Source organism: Limanda limanda, chromosome 19 (assembly GCF_963576545.1).
Source record: "Limanda limanda chromosome 19, fLimLim1.1, whole genome shotgun sequence".
In the NCBI taxonomy this organism is placed as follows: domain Eukaryota; kingdom Metazoa; phylum Chordata; class Actinopteri; order Pleuronectiformes; family Pleuronectidae; genus Limanda; species Limanda limanda.
The window spans coordinates 4,860,699-4,876,147 of NC_083654.1; the positions used below are offsets into that span (position 1 = coordinate 4,860,699).

Here is a 15,449-nt window from a genome sequence, read left to right on the forward strand (position 1 = left end):
TTGAACACATTTTGAGTACAATTCATTATTCGGAGAAAAATAGTGTCTGTAATAAATTTCATGACTATATATTTAATCCTATTCAGTATATTTTAAATATCACAAAAGTCAGCTGCATGACCAACTGAATGTCAGGACTTCATCAAAATTATGATAATTCATAATTTGAGGGTCATAAATATCTTCTAATAGTTGCTGAGAAATTTGTACCAGTGAGGGGGACTAACCAAACAAAGCAACCCTGCAGATACGATGCTAAAAATGTTAGTTTACTATTTCACTTTTGTTCTGTGTGTTAAAAGTATCGTAAAAAAAATGCAACAGTCAGCTAGTTGGGTCAGACATGTCATCAAATCCAACAACATAGAACCAACAGTAACTCAATTAATCATGTAAGAATATAGCCAATTTTCTAGAGCCGTGTTTCGACACCATTCACCATACAATTCAAAAACCTGTGACCATCACAGAAAGCATCAACTTAAGGACATTCACAGATTTGAGCTTTTAAGGGACCGCTGTGTTGGGTTCAGCTGCATCACGTGGCAGAAGTTGTATAAAACAAACACTAATTATAATTATTTATGTTTATTGTCACCTGGCACTAAGAACTGTTGCACATCTTTATCTGTTATATCTATACTAACAGCAGGTCATTTTCCATGGAGTCCTCCATGTTGCACCACCATGTTTCTAGTGGCCCATAAAGGACAAAGCAAGCAGTGGATCAAGAGAGGGCCTGGCTCCGCCACACACATGGAGAGGGAGGGGTGTTGAGTTGATTGCAATTTTGATCTACACCTCTAGATGTTACTTAGTCCTACATGCTGTTCCTTTAAGCAGGTGCAAGTAGACCTGAATGACTAAAAAGCATGAATTTGTTCCATTCAAACTGCTGAAAGTGGAGCAGATGTAACCTCTGCCTTCTGATGCACAGTTCATTTTGACAGAAACAGTAAAGTGTACCATGTAAACAGTGAGGGGCCGATCAGGCCTGACAGAAGCAGGCCAGTATAATGATATTGATGGCAGGAAATAGGACAGAAAAAAACCCATATGTCTCCCACCAAAGTGCACAAAGGAAACAACAGGTTTAGCGTCCCAGTTTCTCCTTTTCCAAAAAAAAAAGTCTTCTCCGGGGCCTTTCCAATGGCAGCAACTTCCTCTCCCCCCTTTTCCCTCTCCAGCGCCATGCAACTCAGTGTCTCTGATGTCACCTAATTATAAATAACCTTCTTTTAAGAGTGCCTGTGGTATGTTAATGATATGTTAATTTCCCCCATAAATCGGTGCTTTACGAGCAGAGGGCTCTTTTGCACATAGCTCCAGCACTGACTGTGAAGAGCAGCGAGGGTAAGCAGGGTGTTGGAAAGAGACGACATCATGCAGATCTGTCTCACTTCTTCCCTTTTATGTGTTTTTTAGTATATTTGCATGGAATACTAGGAAGGGAAAAAACAGTCATTATCTTGCCCTTTAACTCATGAGCGGAAAAAACATACAGCTGAGTCTATTGTTAGCATCTGTCATTTGTCAGGACTTTCCAAAGTACTGCTCCATCTACACGATCCATCTAACTTCATAAGCAATCTGTACGTGTGTCCACATCACTCGCATGTGATATCAGGTATATATTACAGATAGGTATTAAAGCAGTTTTCTAACATGGCGGGCCCCTCGCCCAGCGCCGATAAGAAGCATTCATCATCCAGCTCAGTGCTATAGCAGCTAAGCAGCCCACAGCAGGAGATTACAGCTGTCTGTTTGTCATATCTATTGCCAGCATCTTCCTACGGTTTACATGTTTGTTTTCACAGTAAATCTGCTTATGAAAAGCCGTTCACCCGGGAAACAAAGGCCACGGCGCTCTGGACGCAGGAGCTCCTGCAGACGGAGCTTATGGAGGTAACGTATGATGTCAGCTCTCAAAATATCCACGTTCAAATGAAATATTTAAGGACAGATGCTGGAAAATGGAGCTAATTTTCTATTATTCTGTCTGAATGACAGGGCTCCTCAGCTCTATCAGCCCTGCTCATCTACACTTCTGAAAGTCAAAGTGGCTTCTAAATACAGAGACTAGATTTTATGATTAATGAATGGTTTTGTGTCTGTCTACAGCAGAATCCTCATCTGTAACTAAAACAGAGTGTCTCCCCTGCACCGAGTTGAGATTATTTTATCTATTTTACCTCCAGGTCCCTGAGATCTACTGACCAATCAGCGCTCTTAACTTCACACACAAAGATCCAACATTTTCAGCTGTTGTACCACTGTTTTATATTAGATTTGAATCACCTTTTAAAAGGTCTTCACAACTATTGGATGAATTGCCATGAATGTTGGTTAACTTAATGATTTTGTTTATTCTCGTCATCAGGTCAAACTTAGGATTTATTCAGTATTTATGACCAAACTGAGTCCTTCTAAACTTGAATGGTGACCATGGGGGAAACAACATGGGGGAAAAAGTGCACCTGCTACACTGCAACATGCTAACATTGTCACATGAATATGTTGAACATGCTGAGCTCAGCATGTAGCTCAAAGCACCACTTTGCTCAGGTTCAGCCTCACAGGGCTGCTACCAGGGTCCACGCTCAGACATTTTTTTAATCCATTGTTGAGCGAAGCTGTGGGTGGTTTCTCAGTTGAAATATTAATTCCACATTTATCAAAAATGTTGAATGTATCACTTCCTGTGTGTCACATGATGTTTTTTTCCTGAGGACTATACGAGACTGAAAACAGAAAGTGATTCAATCAATATAGTGTATTGTACAAGAGTGTTAATTCCACAAGAGCTTTGGGCAAGACAAGAAGAATTCTCCATAAAAAACGTTCTCCCTCATAGTGGATGAGTTGACAAAAGATAGAGGGACGGAGCATTAAATAGAAATCAACAAGTAAACAATGACAATAAGAGAATGATAACGAAACATTAATTATAATAATTTGAACCAAACCGATATATTGCATTGTCCAATAATATCGACCGATATGAGCCTATCACAGATTGTATTAGTATCAGCATTTATACTTGCAGATATGTGCTAACAGTATACTTTTATCACACAGAATAAAACATGTAGAGAACATATTAATTTAAGTTTATTTTCTTAATTCAAGTTCCATATATTTGGTTTTATTTGTCCTTTTTTCTTTTTAGCTTGCGGGTACAATAACATGTGTTGTTTGCTCAAACTCTGTTTGGCCTTTATCTCCTGTAATTCATTTCCATCGTAATGTGATTTTAAGCACCAACCACTATCAATGTATCTGAAAGGATCACACACAGTATCTTCTGATTGGAGGACAGTTCTGACATATGCAGTTCAGACCAGTCGTCACCAGCACTGAAGGTATGACTCCGCTCGCCAAAAGTAACACAAAGAAAATGGGGTTGATTGTTTTGTCCGTCAGGAAAATTAAAACGGAGAGTACAAGTCCCAGGGATCCAAATGGATGAGTTAATCAAGGCGCTAACGAGGAGGAGAGGGTGGGGGTGTGGAGCGCAGACTCCTTTACATCTTCCCGCTCTGACAGCAGCGGGACAACTGAGGTGCCATAACCGGGGGGGGGGGGGCTCCGACAGCTCTGTGCCTTTCAACCTCTCCGCACTAACATTCTCGTCAAGATCCAGGTCACTGCAGCAGCAAATATTTGAGCAATTATCTCAGCTCTTTGTAGCGTCTCCAGCAAACATAAGAGCTTATAAAAGGAAGGTACTGAAGGCTGTACAGTTTCATCCTGCAGCGGTTGTACTGTATGTTTTTGTCTATGCCAGGATAAAACCTGTACATTAGTCCTTTCCTGTCAGTCAGGTGCCCCCCAGAAGCAAAGTACAGGATGTGTATTGTATCAATATATGTAGGAACATGTTGTTTAAGGCGACAGAGTCTCTGTCTGTGCTTCTGAAAAATAACAGCTTTGTTGTTGACTTGAAAAAAGCCTTTTAGTAAAAGTTGACCTGTCTTTTTGCTCTGCAGGGGCCCGGCGGTCTGACCTACACCAGGAATTTTAAGTGCCAAAGAGAACAATGACACATGCTGCGCAGCAACCAGCTGAAGATAAAGCAGCAGATTTGTAGCGATGGGTGTGTCCCTCTCTCCTGCTTTACTAGAGGAAGCAGCTCTGCGCAGGGACGGCTGTCACTCATAAATCCCGCAGTGGGCTTGTGCAGACAGGTGAGGGCTGCCGAGGTCAGCACATCTCTATTTGGATCTTTTATTATTTTTTCTCCAGGAGTCGACCATCAAAGAGTATTGATCACAGTAATCAAAAAGAATGTGCTGCGTGATGGAGAAAATCATCGGCACCAACAAATCACCTCCGACGAACAGAGAGAGGGAGATGAGCTAAGTGTAGTCGATTTATTCCCAGTTAGCCAGTCCACTGTGCAATCAAGTCACTGTTAGAGCCTTTTATATCCTCTCTTTATGTGACAATATGATTATGGATGATGGAGGTCATTTAACTGGATTTCCATTAAACGCTTTTTCATTAAATCCATTCTTTCTTGGACCAACACCACAACTACAATATCTACTGCACAAATCATGAAGCCTGTTTCAGACTCCATATGAAAACAATACATATTTTCTAATTTCAATTTACAATTACTTCAGTGTTTAATCAGGAAATTTAAACAAACAAATCTTTAGGCAGCCCTGACAAACGAAATTATCTCTTTTAATGGTTAATTACATAATTACATTAAAGCATTGCTTGATTATGGTTGTATTATGTTAATATAAATACATAATCTTAAATGAACTGTTATTATTATTATTAATAATTTGATTATAAATGATTCATATTCATTAAATTCAATCTAATGGATTAATTAACGTGAAATAAGATACTAACCTAAAAACCCCATGGATAAATATAGATCTTTTAAGTGGTTTTCTATCAGATTTGTTTTACAGTACGATGTTGTCTTGTTCAGCTGATCTGACTCGGTTCTCCTTCCTTTGAGAGAGAGAGAGAGAGAGAGCGATGGAGAGCAGGCTCTGAAAGCTGTCACACCGTCTTTGGCAAACCTCCCCATCGTTCAAATTTACATAAACCTCTGAAATTTGTTTTTTAAGAAGAGGCTGTTTTTCAAATCAGTGCAGAGTCCATGTGATCCGAGAGCTGTCAGTCAAATATAGTCCGAGCTACAGGAAGTGATCAGCTCCCGTCTGACATACTGTGTTCTAGCTGTTTTTCTTTTCTTCTAAGTATGAAGTAGTAATTTGTAATGTAATTGAAGCAAGTACTTTAGAACTCAATTAAAAGTTTCAAAGTATCTGTTTAATTAACTCACGACATTTCAAACAAGCTGCAGTTGTTGAATTCAAACAGAGAGTTGGTTAGGAAATGTATCTCTGTAGAGTTGAAAACATGAAAACCAGTTAGTTGACTGAGATCAAATTAATCAGCAACACTTAATTTGGATTTAAGCCAAATAGAGAAAAATCACCAGTTTCGGTTTCTAAAAGGTGAATATTTTATTGTTTTTTTAATCCTTAATGAAACTTCAGTGAATATTTTGCATATTGTTAGTCAGAGAAAAACAAGATAATTATCGCATTGGCCTCTTGGGAGCTCTTACTATTTTAAACATTTTATCCACCTAAAAAATTGTTTTAGATAATTGATTGTTAATTGAAATAATCAAACACAGCCCTAATTCCAATCATAAATATGACTCAACTTCATTAAAAGCAAGACTCTTAACTTTTGTTAATTTGATCTGTCGCCCTGCAGAAATACAACTAAGTTGGAACATTTGGGGAAAGTGAAACAAGAGGAGAAGAGTCGTCCTGTGTCAATGCATTTGCTTCAGATTTGAGTTGGATCGTACATAAAACTGTTTCTCTTCCTCTACTTCAAAGCCATGTCCAGTCCACCTTGACTTCAAACCATGTGAAAGACTTAGAGCAGCAGACCGAGATAAAATGATGTGCAGGTAAAAGAGTGGCAGGAGAGGCGCGAGCAGGATTAAAGCAGGAAATAAAAAAAAGAAAAAGGGGGCTGGAGTGTTACCTTCTCTTTGTCTCTCATGGATCCTTTTCCGAGAATTGACATCTTCGTGAGGGTGTCCTCCTGTAGCCTCTTTAACGAGTTCCCGCGTGGCCCGAGGAGTTTGCCGACGAAGTTAAACTGCAACAGAGAGCGAGAGCGCCGATCAGTCAGGATGTTTGTGTTTGAGATACAGAGCAAAGACATCTCTCATGTCAATCGCACACGAGTCAAACAGTGACTGAAGCTAATGAAAACGTATGAGCAGTGTTTCTGGCCCATGTTAAGACAGAATCAATGTGACAGCATTCTGAGCATCTTATATCACAGGTTCACATGTGTCAGCCTTACATGGGTTTAAGTAAAATTCTTCTACATGATTGACATAAAATGTGAACACAATGAAGTATTTGAAGATGAATAATGATTCCTTTATAGATTTGATAGCTGTATAACATTTAAAAGACAACATTCTGTATATATTTCTCTATAAGCAATAAGAAACTTAAGGGCTGCCTGACACCCAGGTTTATTCCTTACACATCTGACTCACGTATTTATCATTCATATGATAAATCAGAATCAGCTTTATTCGCCATGTTTGCATGAACATATAAGGAATTTGACCTTTTGCCATTGCTCTCAACACAAAGAAACAGACAAATTAGCATAGTAGAACACAGTTAAGCAAACATTTAACTACTATGTAGAAGTATGAATATAAATATTTATGCAAAAAGTATGTGTAATTGTACATACAAAATGATGTAGTTTCCATGTTTCCTGTAAAGCAGGGGTCGGCAACCTTTTGTTAACATGTTCTTGTTAATTAGTGTGCCATATCAACATCATTTTTCACATTAAGTTTTATTATTGAACCACATTATTTTTTGGGGGGGGGGTATCTTTGCACGCGCAGTCCATTTACTCGAGCAGCGGCTGGAACTGTCCGTGCGTCAGTGAAGATCGCTTAACTGTAAAGTTAATCCTCTTTACCACTGTAGCCATTACCTCAAATTCAGATCTGACTTTGACAGAGGTTTTCTTGGTGTATTATGCAGTGGAGTTTCATGATGGGGTGACCGGCTTTTCTTCTATTAATCCGACTGCTCCCCTCTGTCTGCCGACCAAGGCAGGGGTGCCATCTGTTGTTACTGCAAAAAATCGTACCGATGTCAATGTCCCTGGCTATGTCCTCACCTTTGGTTGTGTCAGACATTGGCTTTAGACGATAGGGGGTTCTCTCTTACAGTCGAATCACAGAATTTTGCCATGACTGCCAAGCGTGGTACGTCATTCACGCCGACTCTCTCATCGAGTGTAATGCTAAATACCGTGGCATCTTTTATCCCAGCTGTTTGCTGCGCCCCCTGACATTTTCTGCCATTTCTTAGATGCGTCGCTCAACACTCTAATTCTTGATTTGATTGTCTGTTTGTTTGATAGTCCTTCAAACAGAACCTCAGAGCTACAGAGGAACGCCTCCTTTATATATTTTGCCATCAGTAAATGGCTTTCCATGTTTCACTATGCATTTAGCAACGCGAAAGCTTGCTTCAGTCGCACTGGTAAAGCCCCAATGACATCAAACTAAAAGTTTAAAAAGTAAATGGATTACATTGGATCTTTCCAATCTTATCAACCAAGTGCTTGAAAGTACAAGTCATATTCACACACACATTCATACAGTGTGTCTATCTGTGGAACTTGTTCTATTCATACATTCATTACTGTTGGCACAGCTGTCAGGGGCAATTTGGGGTTCAGTATCTTGCCCAAAGACACTTCAGAATACAGACTGGAGTCGAGCCACGGATGTTCTAGTTAGCGGACGACCCTCTCTACAACTCTAACTTTTACCAACTACAATCTAGAGAAACCTCAAAGGGTCAGACTGGTCAGATCTAACCTCTCAGACTGGAATTACTTCTCAAATTAGGCAACATTACATAAGAAAGTATAACAACATCATTACATCTACATTATATTAAATGGGAAATTTCACCAGTACATGCAAAAATCATGTATGTACTATGTATGTTATAATACCCAAACATGCATACAGACTTTCAGTATGATCCCATTGTGTTCGGGCAAAGTTTGAACTCTGCCACATCTGGCACGTTGTCGTCCATCACCGGCTCCCCGGCTGTAGATTGCTTCACAAGGTCACTGCTTTTTAGCCGTAAAAACCCAAATGTTGTGCACGACTATGTCGGAGTATGTACTGAGCAGACACCTATCAAAGTCATACAGCCTTAACACGGGCGAAGCACAATTCCACCAGCAGCTGGAGGTGGTCGGAGAGACAAAGGGAGAGCGATGCTTTGCTCCCCCTTCCCATGTTTCCCTTTAACAGTGAGTTATACAGCTGTCTCCCTCAACTATCTAGGTCATCAATTAGCTGGCAGGAGGTAAAAAACAGCCAGTTTTGCTCCACACCTCACACATACCTCTCCTGCCTTTTGTCGAGGAAGCGAGTGCTTATTAGGAGGCTGCCGCCAATTCCTGGGTGAGGGATTTGAGAGGTGAGCTTTAGTGATTCGCTCTAATGCAGTAACTGACTGTTGGCTTTTCATCCCGGTCAGGCTGAACACCAGCAGCTCTCGGCTACAGTATCTTCCACAATGTTCCGAAAAGTCCTGTGACTGGATCTGAGCATGCAGTGTTCAGCCCTTGCCTCACAGTAAATACCATGCCCCACTGTGCTAATTCCAACCCTGCCATTGCAAATGGGAATAAGTGGCCCCCTGCAAAGTTCCGACCTTGGTCGGATAAATATGTAAGACGAGTTCGCTCTCACATTGAAATGTGTGCAGACTTTTATGCGCCGGATCTCCATTCAAATCACCTAAAAGGCTGCAGCACCTCTGCTCAAATTGACAAACTGATTAACCTGAAATACAATTTATCGAATACGACATGAATTGTTGTTTCATGAAAATTCAATTTAAAGTTATCTAAGCAAACAAAATGTGGTCTGCCTCTAATGTATTCAAGTTTACAAAGGGATGATCAGAGCAGACAGTAGCGCCCGGGCGAACAGAGGGTGTCAGGAAATGTTTTAAATGTGCTGAGTTTAACCGATGTCCTGCGCATCCATCATTTCCACCTGGATAGTGCCTTGATCACTGAGCTGAGCCGTCTCTTGAACAATGATTTGCGGAGCCAGATCACACAGCCGACATCTCTCAGTGTTACTACAGCTTTCGTGCATCCGTTCCTCCTGACGGGTTGAGAATGGGACAAGCTGTCCACGATGTGTTGGCGTGGATCTCTCAGCTCCTCCCATTGCTAAGGGATAAATAAGCTTGAACAAGGGGAAAAGCTTTTTTTTTTTCCCTGATCAAGAAGTACTGTTAGTGCCTCTGCGTTGTTTTCAACATTATATTGCCGGAGCTATTATCCACTGTGTTTGGCATTAGCATCAGACAGCAAACACAAAGGAGCAAATTTACAGAAACAAGAAAATGAGACAGACTGTGAAACTGAATGTAATGCAGACATAAATGTACTGTCTGCAGACAGGGTTTCATCAGGGAAACAATTAGAGGCTGGCTTGTTATTGAACTGAGGCCAGAACAAATCAGTTTTTTTTTCTATTTTAGAAAATACAACATTGTCTGTTGTGAAGAGTTAAGAGTAAAAAAACCTGAATCTGCTGAAGCGGAAAATTGTGACAATGTTCTTTGTCTGAATCCAAATTCATCTTCAGCTATAACTGAGGTGCCAGTTTCACCTGAAGAAACGAAGCTACTGAAATGACACACTTTTAATTACTGGTCACTTACATTTCAGAATTTAATTATGTCCGATTTTGTGAACGGTGAGAATTGATTCAATAAATAACCTGTTTGCAAGTTTGTAATTGAATCAATCTGTCATGAAAACTAATTAAAGGCACACATACTGAAAAAGAAAAAAAACACAATTGTATTAATTGGCTGGCGGCTTTTATCCTATTACAGTGGAAACCGCTTATCGTGATTTCAGATATAGTGATCATGGACATAGTGATCAAATATTTATATTGATCAAAAGCTTGGGACACTTCCAATACAAATGTTGTTTACAATATTTGGTTATAGTGATCAAGTAGTCTGCTCACAGTGTTCATTTTGAGTCTTTTCATTCACGGTTGGACTGTAAACCATTTATTTAATTAATCTTTTACAGTGTTTACAGGCTCTGTTAGTAATTTACTGCTGCAATGTGTCTCTATCATTCGTGCAGTGCACTGCCAACTGAATGTAGCCAAACCAAGCATGCCCCGTCATTTTTAAATGCTCAGGGTTTAAGCCTGCAATTTCTGTACCTGTAAATCTAATCTATAATAATGACTTAAATGCCCCAAAAAGACATCATGAGCTTCCAGCTTCACAGCCTCATCATCCGGCGTCAACACCCTTCCATTTATTTAATCGTAAGGTTATGGTTATATATGGGTGAATGACGCCTCTAAAGCACAATAGCTGGACATGATAAGGGCTAAGTACCATTTACATACTAACTTGTTTGGCCAGTTATGTTCTGATGAGAAATGTAATTACTGCCTGGATGTATTTTTTCCTCAGTCAAGTACAGGAGAGTATTTCTGTATGCAAGTTGTAGGTAGGGAGTCGTGGTGATGTTCGGGTTAAGGCATAGATGTTACCTGTTGTCTCAGGTCAGCATACACCAGCATATTTCTTTATCTTTAATCAAGTACCTATAACATTACTGTGGTTTAGTGGATTTAAGCATGTATCGTATTGCTGCAGCGGATATTGTATGGGGAATAACATATATCAACATTTAGAGTATGTGGAGGAGATAAATTATTTCCATATTCAGGCAAGTTTGACTTGTGTTATAACTTGAAAAATGTTCTCTTTTCAGCCTGTTTAAAACACTTGGTTTTAGCTCCTGTCTCTCTAGGCAGCCCCTCTCGATAAAACTCAGTCTGCTCTGATTGGTCAGCTGACCCACACTGCTGTGATTGGTGAACCGCTTCCAGTGTTTGTAGGAAATTTTGGCTTCCGCTGTTGTTTATTGGATTTATTAAGTGTCGGCCAAACTACTGACAAGGTGTTTCAGGGGAGCTCCCTTTCCCAAAGACTTTGGGCTTTCTAAATAAACTCAAACACTACAGGAAAGAAAAACAGTCAAAACATAGAACTTCTGCTTTAATAAAATAATATAAATTATATAAGTTAGATAGTTTCCGAGAGATAGAGTTACATTTTGGGGTTTAAATCAAATCCAGAACTTTACTGTTAGGGCTGATTGTGCTTAAATCTTGTATATTGCAATTTTCATTTGTTTAATCAAATCGCCAAATAGAAAAACCTTAGTCTGAGTAAAACGCTGTAGTCAATGTTGAGTGAAGGGGACAAACAGAGACCCTGTAAATCTTCCCTAGGCTCTATAAAAAAAGCTGATTAATGTAGGCGTACAACTTCTTGCAACTTGTTCACGTATTCGATTTACACAGTTTTTATCCACTTCAGACAATCACATGTGCATGATATAGTGATATTGGTTTCTGACCATTTTAACTTCTTCACTATTTAACAAGAGATCAGGAGGATTTGCTTGATATTTATTCGACTAATGCCAGTAAATGTCAGACAGAAGTCTTAATCTTGATATTTAAACACATCAGCTTTCAGTTAATACATTTGCAGAGACACACACAAAAACACACACAAACACACACACACACATCTCCTCATATGGACAATCCAAATATATGAGTCTTACTGAACACATAACTGTAATCCCCGCTGTTTATCAGATATCAAAATCCGTCTGGGGTTTTTGCTAATGCTTACGTTATCACGAGGGATTATGAGGCTTACGAAAACCTGCCTGGGCTCCTGTACCGGTTCATGTCATTAGACTTTGTGAGAGGATTGTGCTGCCTCTGTCTGTAATCACCAGAATAAAAGCCGATGTGTTTAATCACAGGTTGCTTCCTGCTGCGGCGCCGTGCTGCCAGTTGCACGCAAGAAAAATGGCCGAAAATAAAATACGCAAACGAAGCAATGACTAAAATTATACAAAAAAACGGATTCGATCTGTTTGCACCATATCCCAGTTGTCTGTCGAGCGAGAGAGGAAATGGATGAATGGAGAGACAGCGGACACAAGTAGAGAGATAACGTATGATTAATCACACGCAACTTGGTTTGGGGGGATGGTGGCGAGGGGGGTGGGCTTCTGAGATCTGTTCATCATGTGCTGAATGTATATCTGCGAGGCTGGCGAAGGTGCGCTCGCAGAGAGCCGCCGCAGTGATTGTGCTGAGGACAGCAGGACGGGAGCGACAGCAGAAGGATAAATCACCGCTCCCAGCGCAGAGAAAAGCCACAGTCTGAACTGGAAATAAACCAGTGGGACTCCTTACGCCTCGCTAATGGCCTGCAGTGCTGTCTGCCAAAATGTGCTCTCTGAGATGGGCCCTGCAGTTTTGGTGGCTGTACAGATAATAGCACATGCTTGTTCCAAAGGTGGAATAGTTTTTTTTCCTGAGTAGGGGTGACATCATGCTATTATCAGTTAAATCATGGTTTAAAATCTTTCTGCTGATAATCTTACATGTAGAAGGCTGTCCACACAGTATACTCACTGGCATAGTAACATGGTCGTGATGTTCTGAATCAAACATGGCTGTCAAATATTTGACAGCCTGCTTTGCACACATATGTGTCACGCCATATGTCCTCCTTCATCAACCACCCTTTTTCACAAATTAGAAAAAATAATAGTGCATTTCCCATAATAAACTCCGTTTGGAATAGGCTGTTAGTTTCACCGGTGGTAATGCTAGTTGCAGTTTTATTTCTGAAACTGTAAAAGTGACCTGCAGTTGTTGAGCTGCGGCAAATCAAGACCTGCTGCAGGACTCAGTCCACAGAACCATGAAGCTGCTCCACCGCTGCTGCATGAAGAGCTGTTCACATATTTACTCAAATTCCTGTGAAGACTCAGCATGCAGAACCCCCAACTGGAGAATCAGTTGTCGTTGCTGCAGTTGAGTCCCAGCCCCCCCACTGCTACAGAGCGCCTGTCTATTCAAAGTTTAATAATATTCAGCGTATTTCGATTCAAGATTGCACCAAATTCGATACTGCTCTTCCTTGTGTGTTTAACAATACACACGCCAAGTGGGAAGCCATTCGAATGAGCAGTTCTCAAGATATGCATTTTACAGACAGACAGAGATGGCGACCATTTTGACCAATGTTATGTCCTAATACCTGCCAGTGTGATGGCACTAACAGACTCAACTGTAAGAATAGGAGTATTGGAAGCGAGACACAGAATTAGACTCTTTCTATTACATAGAAAATGTTTTAATTATGTCTCCTCTTCTTTTTTTTTATAAATAAATGGCTCTTGGGTGAGGATAAAGAAAAGGTGAAGAAGTGACAGAAAAGACCTATCCCATGTAACACTATAATATAATCACTCTTCTAAACATCTTAGAAAGTCTAGAAATCCATCAGTGTTTGGTTTTAAAAAATCCCTTGCGAGGAACAGCTCTATCACTGGGAATCAGCAGAGTGGAACCTGCAGCGTGGTGTCCTTACCTGCTTCATTTTGATGAAAAGCTATGTTTGTGGAGGATGGATTTAACCTCTCTGCACATGCCTCTAAATGTCTATTTGGAAAATGGCTGTGCCACTTCAATGCCAGAAGCCAAAAGGTGATGCTCGCAGCTCAGAAGCAAACCCATTCAAGTCAAACCGATCACTCTTGCCATTGCTACCTGTCAGACAGAACAAATTGAATTTGTCTTCCTCTGCTGGCTTGTTGGAGCTCTAAACAGCGTATTAGTGGCTCTACTTATCAAAGCTGTCAAAGCAAATCTGTTTAGCTGTGAACCTAGGAGACTCAGATCAGCTTTCTGAGGACACGGCATACAGTACATATGTAGTACATCAGTGCTCATCAAGATTGTTTTCGGAGAATTAATGTCAGCTCTACATGTCATCACCTAATGACTCAGAATTCAAGCAAAGTTTCCTAAAGATCATAACTACACTGATATATGGTCACCTATGTCAGGTTGAAATGCTGCTAGTTAGGTTAGCTTTTAGTGTCACGTAAATGTACATAAATATGAACATGCAGTACTTATTGATATATGAGACTTTTTATATGTTGAAAATTCGTTTTTTTCTAGTCACTGTGGCCACTTCATAACTGATATACTGTAAAAACTATCAATGTAAAGGACGGTACAAAAAACAATATAATCTTAAAGATGTGGCATCTCCCAACCTAGAAAACAGTCTGACATTTCAACAATGCAATTCAGCTGGAGCATCAGCAAAAGCCCACGGATTGTACTTGATATTGTAAGCTGTCCTTGGGTGTCTAGAAAGGCACAGTGGAATATGTGTATTATTATTATTATTATTATTATTATTATTATTATTGACAGTAATGTAGGTCTGTCAGTCTAACAATTTGATCCTGACGGAAATATCCTAACAACTGTTGGATGCATGCAGCTTGCTACAGACCTTACTGCTCTCAGGGTGAATAATATTACCATTTGAATATTTAAAAGAAAAATATCATTTTGATTTGACCAGCACAGATTTGAAGGTAGTAAAGGTAACACTTCCTCTGAAGATAAACCAGTTTCACCACATGCATGACAGATCATCATCTGTGTGTGTGTTACAAGCAGAGTATACATATGTAGGTGTTTAACCAGCCTTTAAAATAATCATAAAGTGAAATAGAGTGCAAATGACTTCAGACCATGTTTGTTTGCTCGAGTCCGATTCTATTGTGGTGCTTGGCTTTGGTTCTAAGGCCCAAAATCTTTTTAACAATAGTTTAGAATTTGGAAAGATCTTTACTACCAATATAACCTGTGTTATAAATATTATTACAACTATTGTTTCACTTTTGCCTGGTACTCAATCTTTCCTTATTTTAAATTAAAGAGTCTTGTGGAGTGAGGATGTGTCACTGAACTGATACGACTCTGTGGTGGGTCTTTAAAGCCACAATGAAGTGTTGGAGTAAACGCTGGGTGTGCTGTGGACTAATATAAAATCTGGTATATTGCTGGTTTTTACACCCAGAAACTGGGTATGTCATTAAAATGCATTAAAATGCTCGTGATTTTGATGAGGAAAAGCTCCAGGAAACCAAACCCAAATCCACCTCAAGGGTATTATTGGTACAGTGTCTAACACCTGTGCTGTTTCCTCCCTGCTCCCTCCATCCACTCACTGAAGGTCTCCACTCCCCTCCCCCCTGGAGGGCCGAGGTGAAAACTGGAGAGACGTATAAGAGTGGCCCTCTTACTCTAACATCAGCCTCCCCATCCCGCTCCCAGTGGGAAATCCCTGTCGTGCACAGTGTGTGTGGCGCCAATAAACCGCTGCATGGCTCCTTGTGAGGCTGAAGTGCTCTCGAATGTGGCAACTGCAAAA

The 15,449-nt window shown here is 40.2% G+C and overlaps 1 protein-coding gene across 1 annotated transcript in view; it reads right to left on the reverse strand.

Annotated features, from left to right (window-relative positions):
* Nucleotides 1–15,449, reverse strand: part of khdrbs3 (KH domain containing, RNA binding, signal transduction associated 3) — a 101,560-nt gene that overhangs the window by 36,839 nt on the left and 49,272 nt on the right. The window contains exon 3 of the mRNA XM_061093292.1: nucleotides 6,034–6,150. Within this exon, the coding sequence (XP_060949275.1) occupies nucleotides 6,034–6,150 (117 nt within the window). The remainder of the gene's footprint in view (nucleotides 1–6,033; nucleotides 6,151–15,449) is intronic.